Source organism: Nannobrachium achirus (genome assembly GCF_963921795.1).
Source record: "Nannobrachium achirus genome assembly, chromosome: 13".
Lineage (NCBI taxonomy): Eukaryota > Metazoa > Chordata > Actinopteri > Myctophiformes > Myctophidae > Nannobrachium > Nannobrachium achirus.
The window spans coordinates 7,991,002-8,005,130 of record NC_137833.1 but is presented as its reverse complement, the minus strand read 5'-3'; the positions used below and the strand labels follow the sequence as shown (position 1 = coordinate 8,005,130).

Below are 14,129 nucleotides of genomic sequence, written 5' to 3'. Positions count from 1 at the left end.
AAATGTCATAAGACCTGGTGCGCGCAAAATAAGTCCCTAAGAGTCATTCAACCATGTCTTACAGAAACCTCTAAAGTATTTATTGTGTCACTTTAATCCATCAGATGACGAAGTACTTCGGATTGTGCTGGTTGGGAAGACTGGAGCTGGAAAGAGTACCACTGGGAACACCATCCTGGGTTATGAAGCTTTTGTATCAGAATTTTCACTTGAATCTGTGACCAGTAGCTGTGAGGAGGCCCGTGGTGTAGTACTTGTTAGAGAGGTCTCAGTTGTTGACACACCAGGATTGTCTGACATCCTTAAAGATGATTGTAAGGAGGCCAGTGATGTAGCAGTAGCGAGACGTGTGTCCGTTGTTGACACACCAGGATTGTTTGCAACCTCGTGCAGTGAAGATAAAACCTTTGAAAAGATCAGAGATTGTATTAGTTTAGCTGCTCCTGGTCCTCATGCCTTCCTGATTGTGATCAAACTAGACAGATTTACAGTCGAGGAGCAGAGAGCTGTGCAGATGATTCAGAAACTCTTTGGCCCAAAGGCAATTGAATACACCATGGTTCTCTTCACTAATGGTGACGTGCTTGATGGTAAATCAGTTGAAGACCATTTGAAAAAGAGTTCAAAATTAAAATCATTGGTCAGAAAATGTAAGGACTATCATGTCTTCAACAACAAAAACAAAGAGGATCGCTCTCAGGTTAATGAGCTGCTTGAGAAAATCATCAAGATGGTATCGGATAATGGAGGAAGCCACTACACCATTGAGATGTTACACAAAGCAACCAGGAAAATGAAGAGAGACAGACAGAGACAGCGACAGCGTAGAGTTGAGGTACTAGGAAAAAACACTAGTACAGCTATTAGTGCTGGTAGTGTATTGGGCGGTGCCATCGGAGGAGCAATCGGCACTGCTGGAATTGGAGTGGCTATGGCAGCTAGCATTGGTTCAGGAGTGGGGGTTACTGTTGGGTTAACAATTGGAATAGTTTACTACCTCTACCAACGGAATGAGAATGGAAACCCTTCAGGGGAATATGAATGTTTGATCGATTCTGATTAGGGATGGGCACCGAAATTTTAAAAAATCTACATTGGCCATCATCTTCAGTTTCAAAGTGCTTTATTTATAAAGCTTTTACAAATTGTTTTACACACAACAGTAAATACAATTCGGCGATACAAGCTTAAGTATATAGCCTCTGTAAGTTCTCACTATAACCATTATAAAAATAGACAAAACTGATTCATGGGACATTAATGCAGTTTCGCGGGATGTGGTCCAATTTCAGGGTGGTTACCCTACGCGCTGATAACTGTTCAAACACAGGCTTAAAACTTCAAAGACCTAGTTGACTATCTGTCAGGACCTGTCTAACTTACGGTTGCGTGTCATTGTTCCGACATGCATTACTCTGACGTTCACGTTTTAGTTCGTCCCATTCTATTCCACTGACCAGTCAAACTATTGAGATCAGAAGTTGTGTTCTGTTTATCGCTCAATAAAATGATGTAACCCTTTATAAATATGGGACGTAATTTAATTATACCAACCTGTTGCACATGGAACACACTGTGAAGTTTTTTTTTACAAAATGTTATTGTACAGTAGCTAGTAAGGAAAAAAATCAAACCTTGGTTCGAAGTGGAGCCGTGAAATTGAGCACTTCCAGATCTATGTTTTTGATTCTATGTGTTCCCCCCTGTGTGTGTGTGTGCGTGTGTGTGCCTGGCCTGAAAACAGCGCCCCTCCCTTAACATGTGTGGTCATAAAAGGTACTGTTCGAACTCAACGGGACAGTTCTCACTGGTGAGACAGGACACACATTGCCACTCAGAGGGAGCCCATGTGCTCTGCACACGGCTCCAATAATGCCATTGGCGTATACAATATACCAAACTTTATGCACATGTACAGCTGAGGATGCTTTTTACATTCTCTTTGCTCTTTTGCCTTTTGCACTCTTTCTTTCCTAAGCCATTATTACTTATTATTTTATCTTAGATGTGTTGTGTTTTGTTTGTTGTTCTGCTGTTTTTTTTTAAATATACATATATACCACTGCATTGTCTGAAGGAAGCCGAACAAAAATATGTTGTACTCTTATGTACCTGTACAAAAGATGTAACAATAAAGTACAACCTTGAACCTTGTACTGAAGCCTATTTGTAACTCAAAATAGTCAACTGAATAAAATAAGTATCTAATAAATACTAGTAGTGAATAAATAGAAAATTAAAATAGGGTTAAAAAGTACCTGCTTCCTGTGGAAGCGTGTGGAAGTTACTTACTTGCTGATACTGTTTTCTTTTGTTGTTTTGTTTGTTTGTGATTACTGATTAATGTTAACTTTTTGTGTATCTGCCATTCAACTTTATTTATTTATTAAAGGTATATTCAGTGATTGTATTTCATTTAAATAAAAATATAATTAGTACATTTTCCATTCATTCTCCTCACTAGAATGTGTGCTGACCATATAAGGACTTCCACCATGGCCTGTGTTACGAGCATAGCTAGATTTGGTTTTCAGAGGTGGCCAGCCAGTCCTCGACCAATCAGGGTCGAGTATGGCTGTAGTTATGTTATGATGTTTAGTTATGATGGTCAAAATAAAAGTTTTGAGAACCACAGTCGCTCTGAATTAAGAACGTCTGCTAAATGCCTAGATTGTAAACTACTGAACTCATGAAATGCCACAGTCTGGTAGTAAATCAGTATCATACATATCCTGAAGCTGGAGACGTAGGTCTACCGATATTCAGTGATTGGGTCAAAACGAGAACATTATAATGGTGTAGAAAATCTATAAAAACTAAACATTTCCACCCTGTAAGGCCAGTAAGGGACGAGATGACCCCCGGCCACTTTCAGTATCACTGAATACACCTTTAATACCAGTAAGACTCCCTAATCGGGAGATAAGCGACCGTAGGTCTCGCTAGAAGAGGGCCATGTGAGAAATGAGGGGTGGGCGCTCCTAGGCCGAGTTAGGGCATTTTATGTGAGCTGCAGTGGAGGGGGTCCTCCACTGGGGGCGCCACCACTTTTGCATCCGTTCTGGAGTAGCAGGAGTGGGTGGTCCCCGGGAATTCCCCGTGAGCAGCCCCGTGGGGGTGGTCATTTGGTCATTTTTGCACATTTGGTATTTTTTTTACACCTGGGGGTCCCCCAGGGACCTGGGGGTCCCCCTGGAACTCCGGGGGTCCTTGGAGGTTGTAGTTTGGCAGGTAAGGAGTGTGTGTGCAAAATCTGGCATGGATCGGGGCAACGGTTGCGGAGATATGAGCAGGGCAAAAGTGTGACGTCTGACGTGTGACGGACGGACTGACTGACTGACTGACTGACTGACGCACGGACACCTGGTGGAGCTTTCTGTAGTAAGTGCGACCTACGGTCGCAACAAGCCGTCAGGCTATTATAAAACCTACCCATGGCCTGTGCTCTAAATTACAGGGAGGCTATGGTTACAGTATTTGGGAGTCCTTGGCAATGAACAGTTTGGTAAGCCCTGGTCTAGAATCCTCAATGTAAGCCCAAGCCACTCCGAGATTATGAGCGGAAACAAATTCACTTGACATTACAACACCAACATCAGATGGTAACATTTGCAGTAAAATAACAGGTATAACCACAGTCATTACCGTGGTGTGAAATGGATATCATGTACTCTCCGCAGAGCCCAGGGAGAAAGTCTACTACTTATATAGGGCAGTGTGTCGCTTCGTTTCCCCCAGACAGTGAAAGAAGTGTCCACAGATACAGTAGAATATGGTTTTCATGGCTAATAGCCAGTGAAAGAACTGTCCGTAGACACAGTAGAGGTGGTTTTCATGGCTAATAGCCAGTGAAAGAACTGTCCATAGACACAGTAGAGGTGGTTTTCATGGCTAATAGCCAGTGAAAGAAGTGTCCACAGATACAGTAGATGTGGTTTTTCATGGCTAATCGACTCTCATTGGAAACACATACATTACGTCGGGGTCATCAATTAAGTGTTCGTTCATCCATCTATAGCATACATGGGCAACTGGCGGCCTGGGGGCCACATGCGGCCCCCACCTTCACTTAATGCAGCCCACAGGTTGATACCAGAATACTGATATATTATTGATTTCAGCTTTTACAATTACAACCATGATCTGCTTTAATTCCGTCAGGCTATACTAGTAGCTTAATGACTAGTATAGTAGTATTAACATTTCTTTTTTTTTATGTCCATTGTTTTTGTATTTAGGTTCATAAAGTTGAGTGAGTATATAACAAAATGCGTTTGAAATTAAATCAAAATGTTACATTTCAGGATTGCAATTAAAAAATAACAAAAATAATTCAGGATTATTTTTGCTTCTTTTGAATTGGATTTTTTTTTGCTCCTTTTGAATTGGAATTCAGGATTCCAATTCAAAAGAAGATTAAAATAGCCGATTTAGCTTGTAGATCGGCTATTTTTCTTCTTTTGTATGAGATACTAGAATGACAAAGTAGTACTTAGCAATATGCAATGTGGCCCTCTGGAGTGAAGGTGGAAATATAGTGGCCCTCGCCATCATCAATGTTGCCCACCCCTGATCTATAGCAATCCTATTCCTTTCATCCATAAACAGTCATGTATTTTTACTGCTCTTTTTCTGAATATTTCCTGCAAATGCATTTTTTTCCACAGGTTTCTTTCACTGTTTTGACTTTCTAATTTTTATGGAGAATGGAGTGTATTTTTGCAGAAACTCGCAAATGGCAAGAAACCACTTCATTCCTATTGAAAAGCAGAATCCACCTCCGTAGCTAGACTTAAACTTCGAAGAAAAACCTGTAAAAAATGTATCCTAAAGAAAATATGTCTAATTATATGAACTATGTTACAAAAATATATTTAACATTATCTGTTTGTATACAAAGGGCTAAATATTTATGATTAAGTACAGTGAGAAAACTACAAGGCATCAACTATTAAGTTACTTTATTCAGAAAATGAGTGCTCTTATTTTTGAACTTCCACTTCCTGTTGAGGTCAGCCAAGTGCTGTGTGCAGCAGCATGTCATTGAGCAGCTGCTGTGATGAGCCAAGCCAATATCTTGTTTAAAACGTATAAAAGTCCAGCTAAAAGCAGTCCAGCTACTGGTTGTAACCTGCCATTCAAACTAACGAAGAAGAAGAAGTCCAGCTACTGTTTTAGGCAGAGACAAATCAGCTGGGTCCAGCCAGAAGGTCCTATCGTCGTGTTTCATGAGAAAAGAGAGATGCCAGCATGGTAAGAAGCTTGTTCATTGACTTATTATGCTACAAACAATAGCATGCTAATGCTGAGGTGGTCATGATGAATAAATGAACTGGGTTGAGCAGGTGCTGTACAAGCTGAATGTTTTTTGCGACACAGTTAGGTCACAGTTTAGTATGTAAACCGTCACATCTTGTCTCTGTGTGACATCACTGATGTCAGGGGAACCACAACAGAATGGGTTTGCCGCTCTGACATCACGCTCTGACATCACTGTTATGTCAGGGGAACCACACTAACAAAATCCCTTTTATGCCCATGAATGGAGATCCCTGATGTCATCAATATTAAGCCCATATCTAACAGGACGTAATATGGGGATGCCCATACAGTATATGAAGGCCACATCGGCCACATTCCACAGTAACAGAATCCAAATATGGCCAAGACAGCCCATATCTGTGTGGCTGGTTCTACAGACAGGGATCTCCATGTATGGGCATAAAAGGGATTGTATGTACTGTATGATGTCAGATGTCATAGACGTCATAGAACCTTCACATAACACATAACTGTAAGCATGTTTGGGGTCTCACAGCATATTTCCATATACATGGATCTCCATATATGGGTATCAGGGGTCTCCATATATGGGTAACTGGTCCGATATACATCACTGGCCAGATGGCCAAGACATTTTTCGCCCTTAGGCGTCTTACTGGTTAGAAGTAGTGTCAGGTAGGTTATTGTGGCCTCCTGGTGGCGCTATAACAGGCCATTGTGAAAAGGGTGCCACGTGTTCTTCGGACTTTCACGGCAATCGTACGCTGCATGCATGATTTGATGCATTTTGTTCCAAAAAAAGTATTTTGCTAAAGTCAACCTGCTGGTGGCGCTATAACAGGCCAATGTGAAAAGGGTGGCATTTGTTCCTTGACCTAGTTGAAATGTGTGTGCAAAACTTCACGGATGATGATTTGAGGCATTTTGTTCCAAACGGACCAATCCTGCAAACTTTGGAAGCCAATATAGCCAATGAGGATAGAATATGAAATATTGGACAGATCGGTCTTGATTACATGACTATAGAGATACTGTGTACTGACTGATTTGTGTGATTTTTGGATACAATCTGACGGAGTAATATCAAAGAATGTGTTTTACATGAGTTGGCCTCATGGTGGCGCTCAAAAGTTGGCTTCCTGGTGCCTCAGCCTGATGGTCTCAAAAGTCTAGTATCCCCCTCGGTCCATAGGGATATCCCTTTGGATCAATGGTTTGATTGATTGATTGATTGATTGAAGACTTTATTAGAAGTTTGCATAGAAAAAGGTAAATTTTCATGACGGTACAGTTCACTGGTACAAGGTCAACTAAAAGGAGACCATTGAAGTATATCATATAACAATGAATGACAGACGGATAGAACACAGTACTATGCAGTAAATATAAAATAAAATAAAGTAAATAAAAATAAAATAAACAGTGCAAAAAATATATACAAGTAGGCAAATACAAAGAAGGGTCAGGGGAGGCTGTACACCAGGCCCATTGCAAGTTGCTGTACTCTGTCATCTACTCTGAGCCACCCCACTCTTAACTGGTGAGTAGTGGTGAGGTGAGTCTGATAGGGAAGGTTAAGCAGGACCCTAATTAGTTTGTTTTGGGCTGTTTGGAGCTTAGTTTTCAGGGCTTGTGGGGCGTCACGATACCATACATGGACTCCGTAGTCAAAGAGGGGCTGGATTATTGCACCAGCTATGGTCTTCAGTGTGTTGAAGTTGACCATCGGGCGATCCTCTGTAGGAAACGAGTTTGTTGGTTGATTTTATTTATTACCTTTGAAGTCATCTTTTTGCTTTTTGAGGTTGTGATTTGATCCAAAGAGGATGGATTCAGTTTTTCCCAGGTGAATTGATAATTTGTTGTCGTTAAGCCATGTGCAAATCTTACTTGAGTTGAGTGTCTTTTCAACCTGCAAGTGGTTAAGATATTGGACTTTCACACGGAAGACCGGGGTTCGAATCCCGCGCATTACACACACATACTGTACATTAGAGTTCTCAAATTCTGCCCGAACCCGACATTTAGGGTAGGGTATAGGGCCTAAAATCTATGCTAATTAGTCTGGCCGGGTAGGGCCTCGGGCTCAATGAAAAAAGAAAATATATTATTTTATTACTATTACTCTGTGATGAGTTCTCAAATTATTTCCAAAACCCGACCATACCTGACGTTTTCGGGCCGGGTAGGGCCTCGGGCCGGCCCAGTTAGGGCCCAGTTAGGGCCCAGTTAGGGCCGGGTCTTAATTTTCAGGCCCGTTGAGAACTCTACTGCACATCCATCATGTCGTGGGTTGTTGAACTTACTTGTTCTGATGCTTGGAGCCCTGGAGGTGTGCGTGGTACTGCTCGATGGAGTTTAGGACCACACTGCAAACACTGCAGGAGTAGCTGCTACGCAACCCTGTGCGCATACACGCATACACACACACACACACACACACACACACACACACACACACACACACACACACACACACACACACACACACGCACACAGAGAGAAAGAGACCAGCAGTCATTCCAACCATGCCTTTGTTGACCATAATAACCCGTCAAGATCTAGAATTATTTTAAACTTTAAAAGATCAGCTTTTTTTTTTATCTTGAAAAGGTGTGCACATCTTTGAATGTAAGTATTTTTAAAGCGAACATTTGGTAACTCAAATTTAGCTTCTAGGGAGTCGCTGGAATGAATATTTTGAGATGGAGGTCCGTGGCCACATGCGTTTTTTTTAAAAAACCTTTGAAGGATTTAGAAGACACTTTATAGAACCGGGTCAAAAATATTCAAAGACGTGCGCACATTTTCCCGATTTAAAAAATAAATAGCAGATCTACAAGCTCACAGCGCGGCACTCGTGCCGCGCTGTGAGCTTGAATATCTGTTATTTTTCAATAGCTAAAGCATAAAATAATTGCGACCGTAGGTCGCATTTACTACCAAAACCTCCACCGGCTGTCTGTGAGTGAGTGAGTGAGTGAGTCAGTGAGTCCGTCACACTTTTGCCCTGCTCATATCTCCACAACCGTTGCCCCCATCCATGCCAAATTTTGCACACACACTCCTTGACTGCCAAACTACAACCTCCAAGAACCCCCGGACCCCCAGATGTAAAAAATGACCAAATGTGCTCACACGTCACACGTCACACTTTTTCCCTGCTTATATCTCCGCACCCGTTGACCCGATCCATGCCAGATTTTACACACACACTCCTTGCCTGCCAAACTACAACCTCCAAGGACCCCCGGAGCCCCAGGGACCCCCAGGTCCCTGGGGGACCCCCAGATGTAAAAAATGACCAAATGTGCAAAAATGACCAAATGACCACCCCAACGGGGCTGCTCACGGGGAATTCCCGGGGACCACGACTCCTGGTGCTCCAGAACGGATGAAAAAGCCCCCAGTGGAGGACCCCCTGCCACTGCAGCGCACATAAAATGCCGTAACTCGGGCTAGGAGCGTCCGGGAGAGCCGGGGCCGGTACCTATTCGTCCGCCAAGGCAACGCGGAGACCCCACCCCTCATTTCTCACATGGCCCTATTCTAGCGCCACCTTCAGGCCGATTTTTAAAACACATTTTTGGACACTGCTCCTACAGTTTTTGCCCTAAAATCACGAATATCACTACACAGCATGTCTACACTCATGTCATCAACATGGATCAGGAAGATTTTGGAAAAACACATTTTTGCCCTATTTGTGGAGATAAGCCACCTACGGTCGCTTATCTCCCGATTAGGGAGTCTTACTGGTGGTAACCAGTAAGACGCCCAAGGGCGAAAAGCGACCTTGACCCCAGGGGCGGAGCGTCCGGTTAAGCTGGGTAAGCGGCCGCATATAGGCCCGCGAACCGCGGGGGGCCCGGCCGTCAGCCTCCGACTGACTGTCAGTCTCAGTCCAAATGACCGTCAATCTGCCTGACCGTCCCCCTCCCTCGCAATTGGGTCCCCTTTCTGTATCGCGCTGCCTCTGTTACACCTATTTCCTTTTTATATTAACCTGGGTAAAATGTCGCACATTGGGAAGTAAAGGGGGACACACACTTTATTGTGAAGGACAACAGGAAGAGCAGACAGATGCCATGGCTTGATTGGCTTCTATTCACAGACAGACAATATGTTGTTTACGTTCAGTGTAGTGAGAAGTGTAGTGGCTGCAGTGGAAGCGCGCACTTTCAAAACCTTTTGTAATTTGTATCAATTAAAATATACCACAGACACTTTCAAACGAGACAGGCAGCAATGCACAACACAAGCAAGCAATTAAGGCATTAATCATGACGGTGGATATTGAACAATTATGCCAGCGAGGAAACTATACCATGATTATCATCAAGGATACTTTCTGATTCTGGAACTGGAACAACTAATCTGTGAGTATTATTGCCTGAACAGGTCAACTGTTAGGACTTCTCTTCTCTATCGTGCAGCACTGCAGCTGAAAGCCTGTATCAACAGAATAATGTGCGTTTTGGCTGTGTGCTTGTGTGCATACTATTGTGGCTATGTGTGCCAGTCAGATAGGTCTGTAGCCTAACTGTTTTGTGTAGCTGTATTCATGTATAAAAATATATGGCATGAAGGCATAAAGAGCTTGACATAGCGTAGAGGCGGCGGTGGCAGCGGGGGGGGGGGGGGGGGGGGGTTGGCGTGAGACGGGTAAGGGGCCCGAGCATTGTGGCTCGCATACCGGCCCGGTTCTGAATTGTTCCGCCACTGCTTGACCCTTTATAATGCGTTCCCGGTCAAAATGGGATAATCATGCAAATCAGGGCATTAACGAAAAAGTCGACAAGTCCACTGAGTCGACTTAATTTTACAAGTTCATTCCCACCAGAGAAAGTCGAAAGTCGAAGTCATTATTTTTGCTCCATGTGTGCGTCTGTACAGCATTCAAACAGTAGGATTGCTTATTGTCAAGGACGGAATGATCCAATATTACAGTGCTACATTACATTTGGTATAAGATGGTTCTATTGTGAAAACAGCAGATCTATGTAGATCTGCTGTTTTCAAAATGTCTGCCTCTATATATTTGACAATTTGGACAATGTTTAATTTGTCATTTTAGAGATATTAAAAAGTCCTTAAATTGGCATTTTAGAAATGTGCAGATACCCTCTATACACTTAAACTTTGTGTTAGTTTGTTTACAGTTGAGTGAGAAAACAATATTGCACATTACGTTAATCATCTGGGGACCCCCCAAAATAATTGGGGGGGTTGTGTGTGATGGGGGGGGGGGGGGGGGGGGGGGGGGGGGGGGGGTCGTGTGTGATGTGATGACGTCATCAAACTCCAACTCAACTTTTTACTGAGTCAAGTCGACTTGCAAAAATCACAAGTCGTTAAAGCCCTATAATGCAAAGCTTCAGTCATCACCATCATCGTCTTCATGATTATCATCATCATCATCAGTGTCATCAGTGCCCCCCCCGTCCTAAAGAAACATATTTCTACATGGCACAGTGCAGTGCAGGGAGTAATTTCCCTAATTGCAGCCTATCCGCAGGAAGATTTGATTAGACTAGTCATTAGCACTTACATTTTTAGATCTTTTAGACCACTGGCTTTTACCCCCCTGCTGTGTGTGTGTGCACATGCACACCCATGCACGCATGCATAGGGGCGGGAGAGGCTCAGGGGTAGAGAAACCGTCTTTAGAACACGGAGGGTTCCCAGTTCGATCCCGGGCTCCCCCAGAGTTAGTGTGGAAGAGTCCTTGAGCAAGACTCTGAACCCCTAACTGCTCCTGAGCAGGTTGGTGCCTTACATGGTTTAAGCCCTTTGCACACAGGACAGTTGCGTTTCTTCCGTTTGCTGTATGAATAAAATGCATTGGATTTGGTGTGCAATGCTGTGCGGAATCTGCGCTGCGGATCCCAAAAGGAGTCATAAAAGCAGTGATGAGTTTTTTACCGCATGCGACAAGACGCACAAATCGAACTGGTTTTCGATCGAGAAAAAACGCACGGCCGCAGCCACTCGTCGCACGGCTAATTCGGATCCGGTGTGCATGAGGTCATAGAGAATAATTGTTTTCTTTAAAAAAAATGAAATTGTCCGTTTTATCCGTGCATAAATGCGCCTGTGTGCAAAGAGCTTTACTCTGCCTCAGTGTATGAATGTGTGTGTGTGTGAATGGGTGAATGTAATGAATGCGTGTGTGTGAATGGGTGACTGTAATGCACAATCTATGTAAAGCGCCTTGGATAAAGGTGTATACAAATGCACCATTTACAATGCACGTGCACGCATGCGTGTGTTATTCAGATATTTAAGAGCAGCATTAGGACAAGAGTTAAGGACACTGTGTTTGTGTGCGTGTGTGTATATTGTCAGGTTGCCACAGTATGGTAGTGTGTGTGTATATTGTCAGGTACTGTAGCTATGGTAGTGTGTGTGTGTGTGTGTGTGTGTGTGTGTGTGTGTGTGTGTGTGTGTGTGTGTGTGTGTGTGTGTGTGTGTGTGTGTGTGTGTGTGTGTGTGTGTGTGTGTGTGTGTGTGTGTGTGTGTGTGTGTGTGTGTGTGTGTGTTGTCAGCTATGGTACTGTGTGTGCACCAAGGCAGATGTGATCTAATTAGAGGGTTTGCAGGTGGTCGAGATGAATGTCCCAAAAATAGACAGGCTGACAGATGGATGTGACTGATAAAGAAGAGTGAGGTTGGAATGGTTTACATGGGGACAGGAGGGGACGGGGGGGTAACAGTACAGTGGGGTGGGGGTGGGGGGAGGGGCAGAGTGAGCCAAAAAAAAGTAAACTACTAGAGGAGAAATAGCCTGAGATCGCTTCTAATTTCGGGCTTTTGATCCGGTCGGGAGCGGAAACAGCCTACGTCATTTTGTAGTCAAAACAGACTACACTTTGGCCGGAACTACCAAAACAGAAAACACCTTTAACCCAAAACAATTCCCAGGGCTCAAGGACAGAATTTTAGGACCTACCCAATAAAACCCTTGATGCGGCATAGTTTTGCTTATTTTTTTGAAAGGTTTGTGTGTATATCCATCTTTTAGTCCAACATCAAGAATGGCAAGACTAACACTTCTCTTGCATTTAAATAGGGATTGGGGAAACGCAGGGGGAACCGAAACAAAGCAATGCCGTTGTAAACGAATACCAAGCTTTCCTCCCAGGTGGAAAGACTGGTGATGCGAGGTTAGAGGAGAAAGAACATAGCGCTGGAGAGAGAGAGAGATGAGAGGAGAATAGGAAAAGCGAAAGACAGGAGGAGAGGAAAGCAGACAGGATGACATGCTGTTGGTACCGGAGTCCTGCTGCTAGCGTGCTGCGTTTAAATGTCCTCTGGGGGAGGAAGTGAATTACAAGGAGACGCATCTTTCATCCTGTAAAGACTGTAATATGAACACTTACACTGAATGTGGACAGAGTGTAAATCCCACATGCACAGACTATCATGGCTGCCTCTAGCTGAGTGGTTAGATGCCATCTGGGAATTGGAAAAGTTAGCCGAATCGACTCCCAGTGTTGGGTCTAGGCTGGTCGAGCACAGACATTCTATGACCCAAAAGGGCAGGGATACGAGCTGCTGAATCTCAGCGGCCAATAGCATTTGTTCACCGATCTCTGTTTTTTTTTTTTCAGGAGCTGCTCAGAGCTCGTAATTTGAACTTCAAAGGGGTTGTGCACTGAGGTAATTGATTGGCCATAAAAGTGTCAAGTGTTCGTTAGTGATCTCTCTAATCAATGAAAGCATCAAAGACAACGACCTGTTTGATGCCTGTCATAGAGGGGAGGGGGAGGGGCGAATGTGTTTGTATACATAGACTCGCCTGATTGGCTGAACCACAGTTACTGGAGGCTTTACCCTGTTTTTTCCTCCAGAATGACATGCTTGGATCCGAGGCTAGAGGAGCCTGAATGCGTCCAATGAACGATCGTTCAAGAACTCGCTCGTATTTTTGGGGGCGAACGTGAACTGAACGTACTGTATTTTCCACTGTAGGTGAACGTTATTGTGAACGCGTTCATTCTGGCGTCTCGTCTCTGCGTTACTTCGCATGGCAGACACACGTCTGCAAGGTAAAGCCTGACTCAGACTTCACTTGAAGATCGGCTATTTTCAGCGCAAGCGCGCCATACATCGGGCTCTCAACAGTTCCAGCTGTAACTGCAAAGCCATATACAGTATGCCTTGACACTTCAGCGTTATTTGCCGAACAACTTGCTAGAATTTTTTTTTTCCCCCATCCTGTCCTTGGTTGCACCCCCACTACATCTCTCTCTCTCTCTCTCTCTCTCTCTCTCTCTCCTGGGTTTTTTCATATTTTGGAGATGCAGGAAGGACGAGTGCGTGACCTTGTGTTGTGTTTTTGTGCGTTTGTCGGTCATGCACTAAGAAGGAGTGGAGTGTCTGCATGCGAGTGTCTTTGTGTGTGTGTGTGTGTGTGTGTGTGTGTGTGTGTGTGTGTGTGTGTGTGTGTGTGTGTGTGTGTGTGTGTGTGTGTGTGTGTGTGTGTGTGTGTGTGTGTGTGTGTGTGTGTGTGTGTAGTCAGCTATGGTACTGTGTGTGCACCAAGTCAGATGTGATCTAATTAGAGGGTTTGCAGGTGGTCGAGATGAACGTCCCAAAAATAGACAGGCTGACAGATGGATGTGACTGATAAAGAAGAGTGAGGTTGGAATGGTTTACATGGGGACAGGAGGGGACGGGGGGGGGTAACAGTACAGTGGGGTGGGGGTGGGGGGAGGGGCAGAGTGAGCCAAAAAAAGTAAACTACTACAGGAGAAATAGCCTGAGATCGCCTCCAATTTCATGCTTTTGATCCGGTCGGGAGCGGAAACAGCCCACGTCATTTTGTAGTCAAAACGGACTAC

At 44.0% G+C, this 14,129-nt stretch overlaps 1 protein-coding gene across 1 annotated transcript in view; it reads right to left on the bottom strand.

Annotated features, from left to right (window-relative positions):
• Positions 1–7,585: 7,585 nt before the first annotated feature.
• The window catches only part of LOC308296780 (zinc finger matrin-type protein 4), a gene marked incomplete at both ends in the record, with an annotated part of 64,723 nt that continues 58,179 nt past the window's right edge, over positions 7,586–14,129 (bottom strand). Inside the window, one exon of the mRNA XM_080740106.1 lies at positions 7,586–7,686. Coding sequence (XP_080596232.1) covers positions 7,586–7,686 — 101 coding nt within the window. The remainder of the gene's footprint in view (positions 7,687–14,129) is intronic.